Source organism: Rhinolophus sinicus, chromosome 14 (assembly GCF_057876585.1).
Source record: "Rhinolophus sinicus isolate RSI-liver-muscle chromosome 14, RSI-T2T, whole genome shotgun sequence".
NCBI classification, from domain to species: Eukaryota; Metazoa; Chordata; class Mammalia; order Chiroptera; family Rhinolophidae; genus Rhinolophus; species Rhinolophus sinicus.
Window position 1 is genome coordinate 176,885,065 of NC_142514.1, and position 18,081 is coordinate 176,903,145.

The 18,081-nt window shown below is 34.7% G+C and overlaps 1 protein-coding gene across 1 annotated transcript; it reads left to right on the forward strand.

Annotated features, from left to right (window-relative positions):
• Nucleotides 1–9,064: 9,064 nt before the first annotated feature.
• On the forward strand, nucleotides 9,065–10,024 carry LOC109435478 (olfactory receptor 8U9-like). Its single transcript, XM_019713414.3, has one exon. The coding sequence runs from the start codon at nucleotides 9,065–9,067 to the stop codon at nucleotides 10,022–10,024; it is 960 nt and encodes a 319-aa protein (XP_019568973.3).
• The last annotated feature ends 8,057 nt before the right edge of the window (nucleotides 10,025–18,081 follow it).

Sequence of the window (18,081 nt, forward strand, 5' to 3'; positions counted from 1 at the left end):
GGTATGTTTTTATTTCTCTTTGGTTGATACCCAGGAGCAGAATTACTGGGGTGATGGGCAAGTTTATATTAAAATTTTCATAAAACTACAAAAAAAATTTCCAAAGTTTTTATTGCCAATATGAGAGTCCCAGCTTCTTCACACCATCACTAACATTTGGTATTGACAGTCATTTTGACTATAATCATTCTAGTGGAGGCTTAGTGGTTTTGATTTGCATTTCTGTAATGGCTGATGATTTTTGTACTTGATCTCTCTATTAAATCTGCGGCTGAGTTGTTAGTCTGTTAATTATACTAATCAGTATTGTAGTGTCACAGTATCTATAACTTTGACCTTTCCAAGAAAAGCCACTGAGATCACATGTTTTGAAAACATCCCTGAGGATGGGATTTTTCAAGCTCCACTTTGAATCAAATCTAGCCCAGGTCTAGCAACAAAGCTGTAGGTTCTCATGACTGTCCCAGCAATCACACTCCTAGATGTTTACCCAACTGATTTGATTTATCTAAAATAAAACTCGGTTTATTGCAGCTGCATTCATAGTTAACAAACACTGAACATGTGAATGGGTAAACAACTTGCAATACATCCACACAATGGAATACTATTCAGCAATAAAAGGCAGTGAGCTATAAAGCCATACAAAGACATTCAGGAATCGTAAATGCACATTGCTAAGCAAAAGAAACCAGTCTGAGAAGAATACATTATTTCTATGACATGTAAAAGGCAAAACTAAAAAGATGGTAAACACTTCTTTAATAATGCTTGTATAAAAAAATGAATTCTGAAAGTGATATGTAAAATTTCATGTCATCTATATTGAAATTGAGTTCACTGACAGATTTGGGGTTCCTAAGATTTCATTTTTCTATTGTTGTCATAATCATTTCCTGAGCATGAAAAGAAATCTCTAAATATTATATTACTTTTTCTCAAAAATTACTTCATGACTCCTCAGGAGAGAATTTAAGATAAATTGCAAAGTCCCAATAGCACGCTCTTAGCAGAAAGGATAAGAAGTTTGTAATTTACTTAAAGATCTCCTGAGAAGTCTTCTGTTTATTCATGGCACTGTAAATCTTGCTTGTGACAAGGGAAGAAACTGGTGTAGCATTGTAATCTAAGCTGTGAGTTGCATGTGGTTGTTACAATTCTGCATATGCCCATGAATTTAATACTAAACAAATCTGTCAGGTGAAATTTATGGAGGTTTCATGGTAAAAAGCTTCTGAACTCCTATATAAAAAATTGTGATGCTATTTTTTTCATGACTATCTATAGAATGCCCTCTAAGAGTGATGTTTTATGTAACTGCTTTGATATTTTATTTTAGATAAAAAATTATTGAGCAATCAAATTGAATTTCTGGAATACATGTATTTCATAAATTACAACTACACTTACTTAATATGCGATACATTAATATATATTTACATAATGCTTAAATATATTTAATATTTATAGATCACTTAACATTTAATATATATTTAACATATATAAATACATCACATATATTTAATATATATATTTATATATCACTTAATTAAAGGGACACGATCCATGCTCCTGTGTTAAGTGCTATGGTTACTAATTCACCATTTCAATATCAGAGCACAAGTCTTGGCTCTTTACAACAAGGCCCAGGCAGAGATGAGACATTTGGCCAATTGTAGTACATTCATTTGTAAATTTAATTAATGAAATTTAAAAAGGCACTGTATATTAATAGAATAATTATTTAATATCTCAAACATACAGCGTCTGTCTATAAAATTACTATCCTGATCACAACTCAGAATATAATTAGGTTGTCATTTTTAAGTATTTGGTACATTATATATTTCAATGAAGTTTTTAGTGTGCTATGCATTATGTAAAAATAAATGTAAAATTCTGTCCCTCTTCCCAGTATATTGTAGCCCAGTGTTACGATAGTGGGAAGTTTATTTAATAGAAAACTAACTGGTAGATTTACCCAAAACATGATATAATCCTTGTGGATATAAATCAATTTAACAAAATCTTCACAGAAAATTTCTTATCTAGCTGTTATAAGGAGAAGAGAAATAAAGAGAGCTTTATGTTTTCTCTTAATAGAAACATAGAATAAAAACATTTGATACTTGTCCTAAGAGCAAGGATATTTCTATACTTTGCATCAGAAAAACAGTGAAGGACATGAGTTGGAGGATGGGAGAAGTGGCTATAAGATGGTTATATAGGAGGTAACATTTGTGTTTGTGTTTATGAAGATGACACAAGTCTAAAGAGGGGCTTCTTAAAATGTGTTCATGTACTGTTAGCACAATTCACAATTTAGTGAATCCTGACCAGGATTCCTGCAATGAAACAGCATAGAACACAATAGAGTAGAACACAGAATAGAAAAACAGTACATTCCAGATGATGAGAAGAGAGCATGTGTACATATCAAGGAATTACCTAAGATAGGTACACAAACCTTGAGAACATAATGGCCATGTTTTAAAAACTGCCAGAATGCCAGTGTGGCTGAAGTGTAATGATTCAGACAGAGATCTGGAGATGAGTCAACAGTGGAAAACGGACCTCTGAAATGATGAAACCAAGAACCATAATTCTAGAGTCTTGTCCCACTACTAAACCAGCTGAGTGAGGTGAGGCAAGTCATTAAAAGTCTTTGACAGTTCCCCCATGGCCGTCCCACTGAGTATTATCACTCTGTTGAAATAGTTCAACTGGAAACATAACACACTGGACAGCAATGTTGATTCTTCCATCATATAAGAGGAGTATCGATTCAATAAAACCCTCTCTTAATTCCTTCATTCACTGGGATGTCTTCACCCATTGGGCAGATATCAGGGAGAAGAGATGGAACTAGTAAAAGAAACTCTTGACTGATAAACTGTTACTACTAATTCCCTTGCTAATGAAGTTGCCCAAAGGGTTTTTTTCCAACTCCCCAAACGAGGGAGAAGAAATATGAGGCATCCCAGAGGAAGGTTTTATCAGGTAAATTTACATTGAGACAAACCCTATAGTTGATACTTTGTATTGTCTCTTGTTTCCTTTGATTTATTAAAAAATTATTAATGAATGTCCCTAGTTTTAGAATGCACAGCTAGAGCAGAAGCTTTAGGAAGCAAGAGGGCCATAGTGTCCTTTGGCATCTTTTTATTTTCTTGAAATTAGATATGATAACTCATAAAAAATAGGTAAGGATGAAATCAGGTAGCATCTTTTAGTAAACACTCAATTGTTAATCAATATGAAAACACTGATATATTGATCTAACCTAATGTAACACGATGCAAATCCTTAAGTTACTATATTACATTTGTTTCTCTGAGTAGCAAAGCTCTGTTCTCTAGTCATGGCCATTATTACATGTCTTTTCATAGACAACATGTCTTATAAAATTTTTTTTGTGATGAAATATTAGAGTGAGGACATGGATGTTGAAGGATGAACTAAGCCATGGGTTACATATGGATGTTCCCAGTGGTGTTCCAACTCTGACTGGAAATCTGTAAACTGACATTAAACAAGACCATCAGGTGAAATATACAGGGTTCACTGTATCAATTTTCTGAACTCCCTTATAAAATGTAGCTTGGGTTTTTCACAGATCTCTACAAAATGTCCAGTATCAGATATGCTTTATTTTATCGTTTAACCTGATGTAATAGTTTATATCATTTATAAAAAGCAAAAAAGAATTGGGGAAGCACATGTAATTTCTGGACTCTAAATATTTCTAATTCATCAGTAAGAGTTTCCTTTTAATTACATGTAGAGTTAAATGGCTTGTCCAGAGACGTGACTAATGCTCCTAATGCTTTTTTATTGGTATGTTTTTGTTTTTTTGTTGTAAGTATTGTGCTGTACATAATGATCAAGAATCTCAATGCCGAAGCACAAATTTTATTACAAGGCACAAGCAGAGATGGGACATTTAGCCAATTGGACCAGATGTGTTTCCCAGTTGGAAAGAGAGAGAATGAGAGAGAGAGAGAGAGAGAGAGAGAGAGAGAGAGAGAGAGAGAGAGAGAGAGAGAGAGGATATGCTCATAGAAGAGTTATTTAATGTCTAGAACATAGAGTTCAAACATATATCATTCCTATCTTGATCATTATTTAAACAATGGAACTAGGTTGTGATTTCTAAGCATTTGCTATATTTTCTGTTTTAATCAAAATGTCCTCTTCATACACATAAAAAAGAATTTAAGATTCTATCCCTCTCTTCCTTAGTTTGTAACCCAGTGTTATAATTAAAGATTTATTTAATTGAAAATTAAAGACAAATTTAAAGTCATAGTCAGTATATAAAAACACAAATCCACCCTTCTTTCCCTGCACACTAATCTGACAACTTATTTCTTATTCATCACCTACTTCTAAGTGACTAGGATACCAGCAAAGGCCCAGAAATTTTACCAAACGTCTTGGCATAAAAGTATTGAGTGGGAGGTCCTTAGAGACTTTGGATACACATTTCACAGAGAGCTATTTGTAAGAATTTTTTTAAAGATAATTCCTACCACCCTTTAAAAGCCAAATTTGAAGACTAACACTAATAATCTACAACAACAAAAATAATTTTTAAAAATAATCATATTTTAAGGGTTAGGAGGACCTCAGAGCAATAATATTAAACTAATGATGGAGCTGTAGATATGCAGCTCTTCAAAAACTGGGACTCACATCCATGAATCCCCAGCCTGCCTTGGCAGACCAACTGAGCATGCATTGTCATTTTTCTGGTAATCTTACTTGCATCATGCTTTGAGATAAGATCCTTTGGGACAGAGACAATGACAAAACTATGCAGTCATCTGTTATCCAGACACATTATGAGGAGAAATAAGAGCCAGGTAGGTTAGCGACTATATTTTTAAATGATGGGTTTGACTGAGTGATGTGTAATAACATTGCTATAGTAGCTCAACATAAAAATTTTAAAAATTAGAGTATAATACAGTAGATGAGCATAAAAGAATTTGAAGCATATTTTATAAAATAAAGATACACAGTGTCTTCTCTGATATTATGTTAGTTTTGATGAAAGTATCCAGATCATCCAGGATTGAAGTGGACAAGAACAACTGAAGGGCTAGAAGGAAGTGAAAACACAACCTAGTCTAGTCACTTTTTTTATGTACAGATGAATAAGTTGAGTTTCAAGACGCTCAAGTCATTTCCCCAAGCTCGTGCAGTTAACTGAATCAGAACCAGGTCTGGAAGGTAAGGTTGAATGAGCACCATGTATCCATGTAACAATTTGTAGAAATTATACACGTACATAATTGCATGCTCTCAGCTTGACATCTTTTCCTTCAACCTTTCCATGCTGATTCTGAAAACTCTTACCCAGGAAAATCTTCCCATAACCTTCCCCTCCCTAAAGTCTTCAAGTTACATAGCATCCTCTCAATTATTATACTTCACTACTGCGAATCTGCTTGATTGCTCTCTTCCTCTTTTTACACTCTAAGCTTCTTGATGACTGAACTCTGACCTTTATTTGTTGTCACGTCAAAACCCAGAAAGATATTTAATACATAATAGGTAGTCAATCTAGATTGTTAAATGCACACAAAATTGCAAAATTATACACACACACGCACACACACACATTCACGTGCGCACAGTAGATTAAAGAAAATAAAATTCCAGTTTAAAATCTCTGAGGAGGCTTGGAAAAAGCAGGCACATGATTGACGAGATTATAACCTATGTCGAAACTATGCTTTCTACATTTACAGTCCTAGAGTTTTTAGTTAAGATTTAGTTAGGACTGCATTAGACAAAGCTTACTATTATGTCCCTAGAGATATTTTCCAAAGCAAAGAATAGAATTTAAGAATAAGGGGAATAAATATTCAAATGTAATAATTATAATCTTAATGTTAAATTAATTGATCTAAAATTAATCTTTTTTAAATTAAAATTTATTGGGGTGACAATGGTTAGTAAAATTACATGTTTCAAGTATACAATTCAGTAATACATCATCTATATATCACATTGTTTGTTCACCACCCAGAGTCAGTTCTCCTGCCATCACCATATATTTGACCACTTTTACCCTTATTCCTTCTTTATCCATTCACCTATTCAGGGACACCCAGGCAGCCTCTTCTACCTAAAGTTAATCTTTCATTCCTCATTACCTAACATTTGACTGAATTGAGAAATTAAAAAAAAAAAAAATGCATGGCTCTCATCCATAAATTTTCTAATGTTTATCAGGGGAAGGGGTATGGAAACAGATGGTTGTTATTAATGTAAAAGGAAATATCATTGTGGTATATTTAAAGTGATTCTAGAACACAAACATGAAGTATGTTAACATGGGAAGTAGCTCTTCAAAGAAGAAGCAATAGTTCAACAGGCTTGAAAGGAAAAACAGCATTTTCCCTTCAACTATGCATTTTTCTTGTAGAGAATGACACTAGGAATGGCAATGACAAAAGTAGAAAAGCATGGAAAGGCATGTCGTTATTGACAAATGGAGACCAATAATATTAACTGGACCATTGGAGGTCCATTGTGGTTGAGAAAGTTGAATGGTATTGTAATTATAAAAATAGTCAGGGACAAGATTATGGAAAGTCACATGTGCTTTCAAATATAATTTACACTTTCTTTTTGATGCAAAGTAAAATGGTATATATATACAAACATCAGAGTTTTGTGTTTAGAAGTAGAGAAAAGCAATTGAAAGGAAAGAGACCAGGAAAAAAAAGGAAATTTGGCGGGGTTTTTTTTTTTTTTTTGTCTTTTCAGTCTAGTCTATTGCCCTGCTCTTTCTCAGTTCTATCTTCAGACTCTAAGTAGTATCTGGAAGTTAATAGTTCTCAAGACATGTTATTGAAGGAGGGAATGAGGGAATGAAATAGACTCTTAAAGACATTAACAGTTAGACATAATCAAGACAAAAGTTAAGGATAGAATCTACACGGTCTTGGTTATTGATCAGAGTGGGAAGTGTCCCTTGGAGCTGTTCATAGGTAAGTTGCGTATCTACTTGTGTTGATGAAAATGGTGATAGTGTGTGGTGGATTAAAGTGTAGTTTTTGAAATTGTACTTGTAATACTAGTAGGTCACGAATTCAGTTTTCAGAATCTTAACCAGTACTATTCAGATTAAATAAAATAGCACAGATTATAATAGAATGCAAAAGAACATTCAAGATAAGCACATGCCAAGTAATGGAAGTATTATTCTGGATCTATTTATTAGCTCCATGCCATCATGTAACAAGTATTTAGTTCTGTGGTTTGTGGTCAAAAGTTTGAGCTTGCAACCTAGGAACCTAGAGAAGGGTCTTGGTCTGAGTAGCCCAATAAACAAAAAAATCTATTTTATCTCCCTTTTCTTTTTTTCTTTTTTTCTTTTTTGCTCAAAGTTGGCTTTTATTTTTAATGTGCAAATTAGATATTTGGAATTGATGGATTACTAGGTCCTTATTTCCCTAAGTTTCCATGTTACAAGTTAGACATTAAAACTCCATCTTTAATAAAGTATCAGTAGGGAACATACAATTTATTTTAGATAAGATTAAGGTGAATAAGTATTACTGGAAAGTTATTACTTACCATGTAGTGTTTCTCAATAAACAAGTTGATTGAAACAAACCAAAATAACTACAATGAATTTTTGATAATTTGAATAATAATTTTAAGTACAAAAGAGCAATTAGTAAATTTGAAGAAACACAGGTTTTTATTTTATCTGTATATTTATTCCTACTGCAATTTCCAGAGTGACTTAAGCACTTTGTGTGAGCTTATCCAAGAAATCTTTGTTTTCATTTTCCAGGTATAAAGAGAAAGAGAAGGAAAAGGAATAAGAGATATGACATTTGACATTATAGTAAGAACTAGTTCTGTAATTTTTACTTTCCTGAAATAAATTTTATTTTGATATTCAATAATTGAATTATGAAAATCAGTCAAAATCAATACAAAAATTAAATAGAAATATTTTAAATAAAGTAGGAAAACAAAATTAACAATCAAAATACGAAAATCTATGTTTCTTTAATAAAAAGTAAAAATTTGAAAGAATCTTATGAAATTACTTTTAAGAGACAAATTTCCAAATCTCTTGAAAAGAAAATATCAATTTTATTGTAAATTATAATATATTATAAAGTAGTGAGAATTTATTTTCTTTGACCATATAAGTTCATGCTTCATAGATAAAGATGTTTGTACGATATTATACGCAGCAAAATCTAGAAATAATATAAACTCTAACAACACGAAAAATATGACATACTATATTGACAGTGTAATGATGAAGTGTGGACTCCTGAGTCAGAAACACATGCCTTTGAAACCCAACTCACTACACTCACAACAGCTGTCTGATTTTGTTTTGGGTTTTTCTGTTTCAATCTCCTCTTCCTCATTTGTAAAGTGGACAGAATAATGTGGTTTTCACTTACAGGTTTAGTGAGATAACATGATGTCTATCAATGTTTCATTGAACCCTCTATACTTACCCATTTTCAGGACTTACATTATTAATATAACTATGAAGATTACTTTGCAAACTGTAGTGGCCGTTACGTTATAATTTACTAAAGCAAAATAGAAAATGCCAAACTACAGCTCTGTCAGTATGTGTACAATGTGGAGGTTTGTCTGCAGAGGTACAATGACAGATCCATCAAAGTCATGTCACTGAAGACGATGTGTTCTTTTATGTTACTAATGTTAACATCTTTTTCAATAAAAACAATAGTTGAAACATGTTAACAAGGCAGATTATAGTTTTAAATGCTTAATGAATAAGACCTTTGAATAGAAACCAGGCAATGTGGACTGTTGCACAGCTCCCATCCCCGTACATCCAATGGGTTAGGGAGAGGAGGGATATGCATGGGCCAAGTGTACCTCCTTCTGTTCTCCATCCTCCTGCTGGAATCCCAGTATGCCAACAGTCTCTACTAGCAACAAAACCTCTTTACAAGATATTAAAATTTAAAAACACCATGCAGGACAATGGCAACTTGAATTTCACTCTTATCTCTACTTCCTACTGCAGATGCCCTGAAAAGATATGGCTCAGATCAATTGCACTCAGGTGACAGAATTTATTCTCCTGGGCCTCACAGATCGTCAGGAGTTGAAGATGCCCCTCTTTGTGATTTTCGTATCTATTTACCTCTTCACAGTGGTGGGCAATCTGGGTTTGATCCTGGTCATTAGGACAGATGCAAGACTCAACACTCCAATGTACTTCTTCCTTAGCAACCTGGCGTTTGTCGATTTCTGTTACGCTTCTGTCATCACACCCAAAATGCTTGGGAATTTCTTGTTCAAACAAAATGTTATCTCCTTCAATGCCTGTGCTGTTCAATTAGGTTGTTTCCTCACTTTCATGGTATCAGAGTGTTTGCTACTGGCTTCCATGGCCTATGACCGATACGTGGCCATTTGTAACCCTCTCCTCTACATGGTCTCGATGTCCCCAGCAATCTGCATTCAGCTTGTGGCTGTCCCCTATGGCTATAGCTTCCTCGTGGCACTGTTTCATACCATCCTCACCTTTCGCCTCTCCTATTGTCACTCTAATGTCATCAATCATTTCTATTGTGATGACATGCCTCTCCTCAGGCTAACTTGCTCAGACACTCACTCCAAACAGCTATGGATCTTTGCCTGTGCTGGTATCACGTTCATTTCCTCTGTTCTGATCGTCTTTGTCTCCTATATGTTTATTATTTCTGCCATCCTGAAGATGCGCTCAGCGGAGGGGAGGCACAAAGCTTTCTCCACGTGTAGCTCCCACATGCTGGCAGTCACCATATTCTATGGGACCCTGATCTTTATGTACTTACAGCCAAGCTCAAACCATTCCCTTGACACAGACAAGATGGCTTCCGTATTCTATACAGTGTTCATTCCCATGTTAAATCCCTTAATCTACAGTCTCAGGAACAAAGAAGTGAAAGAAGCCCTGAAGAAAGTCATCATCAATAGAATCCAGGCTTTTGGGTTCCAGAAATTTAAAACATGATTTGAGAAAACAAAAATGGCCTTTCCTTCATGATCTGATTTTTTCCCCTTTAATAAAACCAGAAGAGCGTCTTGACCTTAGTTGGTTGTCAATGACATTTTATTCACTGCAGCTCTGTCTAGAAATGAACTTGTTTGGTTCTCCCTTGCACTGGTATGTCAGGGATACAGTTGAATGACTATATGCACTTAACAGTGGCATTGAACTAGATGTCAGTGGCATCCACTTAGATACTTTCATGATCTGATATAGTGTGAAAGCAGTAAAGGGAACACAGCAAGGAACGCTGCTAAAAGAAAAGGAACTATTTGAACTTTAACATAGGGTAAAATAGAGGCACTGGAATTGCCAGTGATAGACAATCAGGTGAAATCATGAATGTTTCAGTGGATTACAAAAAGGATTGATGGAATATGAGGACTAGGAGTTACCTATGAAATCCTTGTCACTATGCAAGATAGTGAAAGTTATGCACAACCCCAGGGAGTAGGGCAGGGAATTTAAGTGGGCTGAGATTAAGTTTTCCCCTCTGAATGGGGCCTTGAAATGAAAATTATACATAAAAAAAAATACAGAAAATTACATTTCTTGCAAACAAACAAACAAACAAAAGATTTGTTCACTGTAAAATGAAATCATTGAATTCTTTGTTAGCAAGTTTGACTTAGAATTACAATTAATGTGTAGAAAGTGCCGTAAGAATTTACATTGTGTGATTTCTCTAATGAAGAAAATATATTTTAAAAACCCATTATCTCATCTGATAGTTATAGTTACATAACTGGCCAAGAATAGACAAAAGTGAAGGCACCCTGACCACCCAGTTTAGGATTCTGAATGTTTTAATAATGTATAGCAAATTAAATGCCAAGAGACCACTGCAAATAGGTGGTGTCAACTGGGAGGGATTTTTGCCCAGGGGACATCTGGCAATGTCTGGAAATATTTATTTTCACCATGACAAGGTAGCATAAAGGAAGAGTATTGCTATTTAGAGGGCTGAGGCCAGGGAGGCTGCCCCATAACCTACAATGCACAGGAAAGTCCCTCACACAAAAAATTATCCCGTCCAAAATGGTAACAATGCCAAGGTTCACAAAGCTTGCCCTAAACAATTGTTTCCTAAACTATTGTATAGATTTCAGGTCAAGCTAACCGACAGGGTTGTTCAAGTCGTCTATGCACTTGCTGGTTTTCTCTTTCTTTGTTCTATCAATTATTAAAAGTGCTATTAAATCCTCAGTTGAATTATGTTTCTACTTTACTTATCTGTCATTTTTATTTCATGGATTGTGGGTTGCCTGACCAGTTGTGCACAAGTTTATAATTGATAAATTTACTGATTCCCCCCCACCTACCACCACCCCACCCCACCCCCCGTTATCATTATTCAATGTCCTTCTTTGTTTCTGGCAGGATTTCTTGTCCTAACGACTAATTTTTTCCCCTAACTTTAATACAACTATTCTAGATTGAACCAGGCAGCTCAAAATACTTTCAAATTTATGCAGGGCAGCTAAGCTCCCTCAACCTTCTGTTTCCAAACTTATATGCTTACTCCATCAAGATGATTGGCACATAAAGGGATCTTCCATTTAAAAGATGTAACTAATTTAAGGCAGTTGTTACTTAGGATTTAAACATCAATATAATTTTGCTTTAAAATCAGTTCTTAAGTAAGATAATATTTGAAGTAGATACTATCAATACTTCCACGAACCATCTATGGTTTGTTCTCAAACTTGAAAGTGCATTAGTATCAACTGGAAGGCTTGTTAAAATAAAGATTACTGGGTCAACCCCCCAGAATTTCTGATTCAGTCGGTCTAGTGTGGAGCCAAAGAATTTGTATTTCCAACAAGTTCCCAAGTTATCTTGATTCTGCTTGTCCACCACCAAACTTTGATAAGATCAAACTGTTTACCATATTTGTATACAGCCCCTGGTGTGTTTTTGTTCTCCAGAAGCAGTGCCTATATCTGTGTTGGAGAACTGCCTCGGGCTTCTGAAGCTGTTTCTGCATGCCACGTGAGCCGGAAGTTGCTGGGAATTTATATTCCACAGGGGACAGCTCTTAGCCAATGACTGATGTATGCACAGGGATGTGAATACTTGACTCCTTTGTCCACTCATTGGAGCAATTCCAAGGTTTGCCCTGCATGCCTCCAAAACTTCCCAGGGACTCTAACCAGAGTCCTAGCATGGCACTTTGATACTACATCCTTGCTTGGCCGATTTGCTTCCCAAGTCCCACTTCCCACTCAACCCAAGAACTGTTCTTGGTATAATTCTTAATAAATCACATTTATACAAATCATGACTCAGTGTCTCCTTTTTGGGAAACCCAACTCAAGATAGTATCATAATTTCTATAGACGATATTATGTGTATAATTTTCCCGAAAATAATGCCTTTTTAGTAATAAATGTATTTTGAAAAATTAAATTTTTTTGACATTCACCAACCTTTCTCAGCCTGCTGAGTCTTACTTGAGTCTTCCAGCACTACTTCCTATCACAAATGGCTTAGAAGTTTTAAAACAATACTTTGAAAAAATAAAAGACTGAAAAATTCTTTAATATATATAGTCAGGCCTAGTTCACCTTTAGCCACAAAATTCTGGTTCCCTTTTCTTCTGGGAGAAGGAAGATAAATGAACAAATATGGATGTCAGGCGGTATGGACCTGACTCCTGATGGAACCACGATCTGAATTACTTTTGGAAATTCATTCTTTTCCAAAGTTAGTTTCCCCTTTAGTAAGATGATGGGATTTATAATACAGGTAAACACATTTGTCATAGTACTTCCTGGCATTTGCTGACAATCTAGTTCATTTTTTACTAGCTTACATATAAAACTGACTCTTGATAATACACAGTCCTATGAATTTATGACAAATGCATGAGATCAAGGAAATGCCACCTCAGTAAGATGCAGAACCATTCCTGCACACTAAGTTTTTCCTGGGTGTCTCCTAGTCAAATACTCCCCCACCCCAAACTTTGATCAACTGTGCTGAACTGTTTTATGTAAAGATTAAGACATGGGAAGATGAAATGTTCGCTGGGAACAGCCTTTGATAACATATATAAAACTTATGTTGAAATAACGTTATAAAAACACGAGTCTAGCAAACTGTGGTTTGTTAGACTTCAATGTCATTTGTTTTCAATCTAATTTATTTATATTCATGAACTTACATAGATTTGTCTTAGTTATTCTTCCAACATCTCAGTGCCAGTTACCAAGCCATAACATTTTATAACAAGACATAAACAATAATAAGGTATTTTGTCATCTGTGTTATGTTTGCCAGTTTACAAAAAAAATCAACTACTGCATATTCATAAAATAATTATTTGATATTTCGAACACAGTTCATGCTTATACATATTTTCTGATTAACACTGATTGACACAATGTAATCATGTCAAGCTGTGATCTCTATGGATTTGTTCCAGATGTGTTAATGTGTCATGCGCAATGTTAGATACTAACAGTCCCCGCCCCAACATATTGAAGCCGTTATAGTTGGAAATTTATTTTATAGAAAACTATGTGGCAAATTTATATTTGCCAGTATACCAAACAGACAAGCCCATCCCTATTTTTCCATAAACCATATTCACAATAATTTGCTTATGCCTCATCAAATCCAGAGTCCCTTGGGATATAATTTTATATTTGCTTTGGATCCCAGGGTTTGCACCAAATGCCTTACTGTCCCTCTCACACATAACTTTTAAGCTCACTGTGTATAGCTCAGCTGTGTTTTTCATCCCTTTTGTATTTGAAACTTCTAGATGAGTAATTGCTGGCCTCCCTTAATTACTGAGAAGACAACAGAAAATACACTATATTGGAAAAAAAATAATTTCATAATTTCTTTCCTTTCCCCCTTTTTGCAGTATGGAGGATTACTCTGTTTCCTCAGCTATACTGCCCATTTCAGCTTGAACTGCCATAACAAAATTCCATAAACTGGATGGCTTAAACAATAGAAATTTGTTTTCTCACAGCTCTTGAGGCTGGAAAATCCAAGATCAAGGTTCCAGCCAGTTTGGTTTCTGCTGGGAACTCTCTTCCTGGCTTGTATATTACTACAATCTCACTGTGTGCTACCATGACCTCTCCTTGGTTAGTGTGTGTGTATGGGGGAGGGGAGAGAGAGAGAGAGAGAGAGAGAGAGAGAGAGAGAGAGAGAGAGAGAGAGAGAGAGAGAGATCCTTAGTGTGTCTTCCTATATGGACAATAATTCCATCATGAGGGCTTCATCCTGATGACCTCCTCAAAATACTAATTACGTCCCAAAGGCCCCATCTCCAAATACCATCATATTACTGGTTACAAGTTTAACATAAGAATTTGGGGGAATATAATGCAGTCCGTAGTGGATCATTGTTTTCTAGTAAGTACTAAAACCGGGTTTTTCTTGCACTTTCTTGCTATGGCTAAGAAAACATCTGAAGAGTGCTCTTTAAACCAAGTGACCAAGGAAATTAAGTAATAACAGAAAAGGACAACCTAGAAGAGGAAACTACTTCAAGAACATTTCAAAGATTAAGCCAAAGAGAGGGTTATGTCTTAAAATGTTCAGAAATAAGTTCTAGGGAGAGTTAGATATTCACTTGTTTGAGAGATACATTGTAAGAAAGTTCACAAGGTAATTATTATTTTGCTTTAAGAGGTAAATTTAAATCCTGTCACTAAGCGACAACAATAAAGGAACAATTAAAACAACAAATAAACAATGTTCAGGAATGAGGGAATTTAGGGCAATAATGTCACAGTAAAGGCAGATAGATGTGTGATTCTCAGAAACCAGAGATAACGTTAATTTATCCCCAGCCTGCCTTGGGAGCCCTATGGGGTGTGGACTGTAATTTTTCTGAGGATCTTACTTGCATCACTCTGCGAAGTAAGATCCCCTGGGATAGAGTCACTGACAAAACCCTGCAGTTGGTTGCTGCCCAAACCCACTTGGAGAAGAAATAGGAGTGCCTACTACTCAGGTAGATTCCAATATTTTAAAATTGGCATCAATAGGCATTTTAAAAATAAAGTAGAAGAGAATAGAATGGTTTTAATATAAAACAGTGTAGGTAGTATATTCCGAAAATAGGGTAAAGAGTATTTTCTAATTTTATTTCTGTATGTATGTATGTGATATTATGTATGTATGTATGTATGTGATAGATTTCTTATTAGTTGGAAGTGAAAAAAAAAAATTTGAGATCACCAAGATAGAATCTATTATACTGTTTGGATAAGTTAGGCACTTAATTCACTAAACTATAATCTACGTCAAAACTCTCCTTCCCATTTTTGCAAAAACTAACCATTTTACCCATGAGGAGAAGTGAACACATTAAAATCAAGTCATCAATCTGTTCCTTAATACATTGAACATAAGTAAAGGGCATTAATTATGAGCAAGGGGAATGAATATTGAGATATTATGACAAAAATTAATCTTTAATTCCCCATTACTAAGCATCTAGAAGGGGTTATAGTAGGAAATGAATGAAAAAGATATGAATTTTACCCATGAAATCTATACTCTATTAAGAAATATGGAAACAGATGGCTGCCATAAATATGATATGTTCTGTAAATGAGTTATGTATAAAATGTTTCTCAAACACAAAGGTGAAAACTGTTAAGTATCGGAGCATGGAATTAAAAATCAGGGAGGTCTTTACAGGAAAGGTGGGATTTGGGGTAGACCTTGAAGGATAATTAGGAGTAATCCCTCCAACTCTCCACTCAGCATATACTGGTAGAGATGAGCATAGGAAAAAGCATATACAAAGGTAGGGAAGCATGTAAGGTCATGTAGAAACTGAGGATCGTAAAAACAATTATTCTCATTAGATTACTTTGTGCTGGTTGTGGCAGAAGAGAAGAGATGTGAGTATAATCTAAATATAAAATATCATGGGTTTGATGGCAATATATAATATGCTTTCAAATATATTTGCACATGTATGCACCAAGTTAAGATGAGATGGCATACTGAAGTTTTTACAGCTGCCACACAGTGAAGCCTTACCTGGTATTTTGGGACTTGGAAACCAAATTTCCCATCAAATAGTTGTTGATTTGTTTCAAAATGGATTTTATATATTTATGGGACCACTAATTAGACTTTAAAAAGTTTTAATGACCTAACCATCTCATTGGCAGCAATGATCAATAGCAGTGTTTTCATTTTCTTCAAATAAATACCCAGGAGTGGAATTGCTAGATCAGATGGTAGTTCTAGTTTTACTTTTTTGAGGAACCTCCATATTGTTTTCCATAGTGTTTGTACCAATTTACTTTTCCATCAATAGTGCACAAGGTTTCCTTTTTCTCCACATCTTCGCCAACCCTTGCTATTTCTTATTTTCTGATAACAGCCATTCTAACAGGTATGAGGTGATATCTCATTATGGTGTTGATTTGCATTCCCTGTTGATTAGTGACGTTGAGCATCTTTTCATGTGCATATTGGCCATCTGTATAGCTAATTCAGAAAAATGTCTAGTATTTAGATCTCCTGCTTGTTTATTAATTGGATTTTTTTCCTATTGAGTTGTATGAGTTCTTTATATATTTTGGATGCTAACCCCTTATCATATATACGATTTGCAAGTATTTTTCTCCCATTCAGTATGTTGCATGAAAACTTTTTGAGATTACCTGAGTAAGAGTTGTAGCATATAAAAGCCATTAGTCATTGAAAAGACAGCAAACATGAGTTATTTTCTCAGTATAATATTTGTATCAAGTCATATTCACTGTGTGCAAAGCAATTTATTAGTTTCCTCAAAATTGCTGCCAATTTTTCATGTGGAAAGAGAGAGAAATATGATATTATAAATTCAGTAACAGAATCTTTATTTCTATGTATGTTACCCTGTCCTAAACTAATATGCACATATTGATGTTCATATTCCAATTATGAACAACAGTCCAAAAGGAAAAGGAAAACATATGAAGACATTTCATTTAAAATAGTAGTCAAGAAATATAAATTAACCTAAAATAATCCAAACCTATATGTTTTGAAATAAATGGTGACATGGTAGGAGCATGACATTGATATAAATCTATTAGAAAGCAGCCATCACGTTTATTTCATTAAGCAAAATGTTTTTAAAGATTGCAGGTATCCACTGCATTTGATCAGGCAGGTTGATGTTTCACACATAAAGATAAGTGTGAAATTCTACAACAAGAAATACTTGGAGAAATGTAGGCGTGCAAGGACAGACTACATTGGCTATCTTGAGACTATAATAGTTGGTGGGCTCCTGCATCAGAACACAGATTTAAATACCAGCTGTTTTAGCTGTGTGGGTTTACTTCAGGGGCTTAACTTTCTTGAGATGTTTCTCCCTCATCTGTGAAATGGACATGATAAGACATGAAGTAAATAAACACCTGTAAAACACGTTACTACGTCTTTCATCACATTACCCACTTTCAGCATTTTCATTATGAACGCAGTTATGAGGATTGTGTAGCAACCTGTGGTGACCTCTCTGTGGGAAAGAATGAGTGTAGAACAGACAAAGAGAACATTCTATATCTGTCAGCACTGCAGCAATGTGGCATTTGTATCACACAGGCATGATGACAGGTTTGTCAGTGATGTCACTGCAAAGATTCATTTTTCTCTGTGTTATTGATGCTAAGGTTTTTAAATGAAAATAATAGCTGTCAAGTTTTGAAAAAATAATATTACATTTTAAATAATATAATGCACAGGAGATTTGGACAGAGCCCAATCTGGACTGAATCCTATCATATGGCTCTTAGCTTTATCAATGCAATTGATTTGGGTGAAAGAAATAAGTCTTTCTTCCAAAATATCTATTTTTGCTCTTTGTCCCATCCCAGACTCCAAGTATACTATTATCATTTTAATATTAGCACTTTCATGTTAACAATAAAATTGCTTTTTGGGATGCTAAGGTATAAATAAATATTAGACCTTTAATATTTTAAGATTAATTAAATTAAGCTGGATTTAATTTTCCTTTCTTTATGCAGACACACTGAAGGTGC

Excerpts from the sequence above, each read along its gene's own strand:
- LOC109435478 (XM_019713414.3), top strand. The coding sequence starts at position 9,065 with ATGGCTCAGATCAATTGCACTCAGGTGACAGAATTTATTCTCCTGGGC.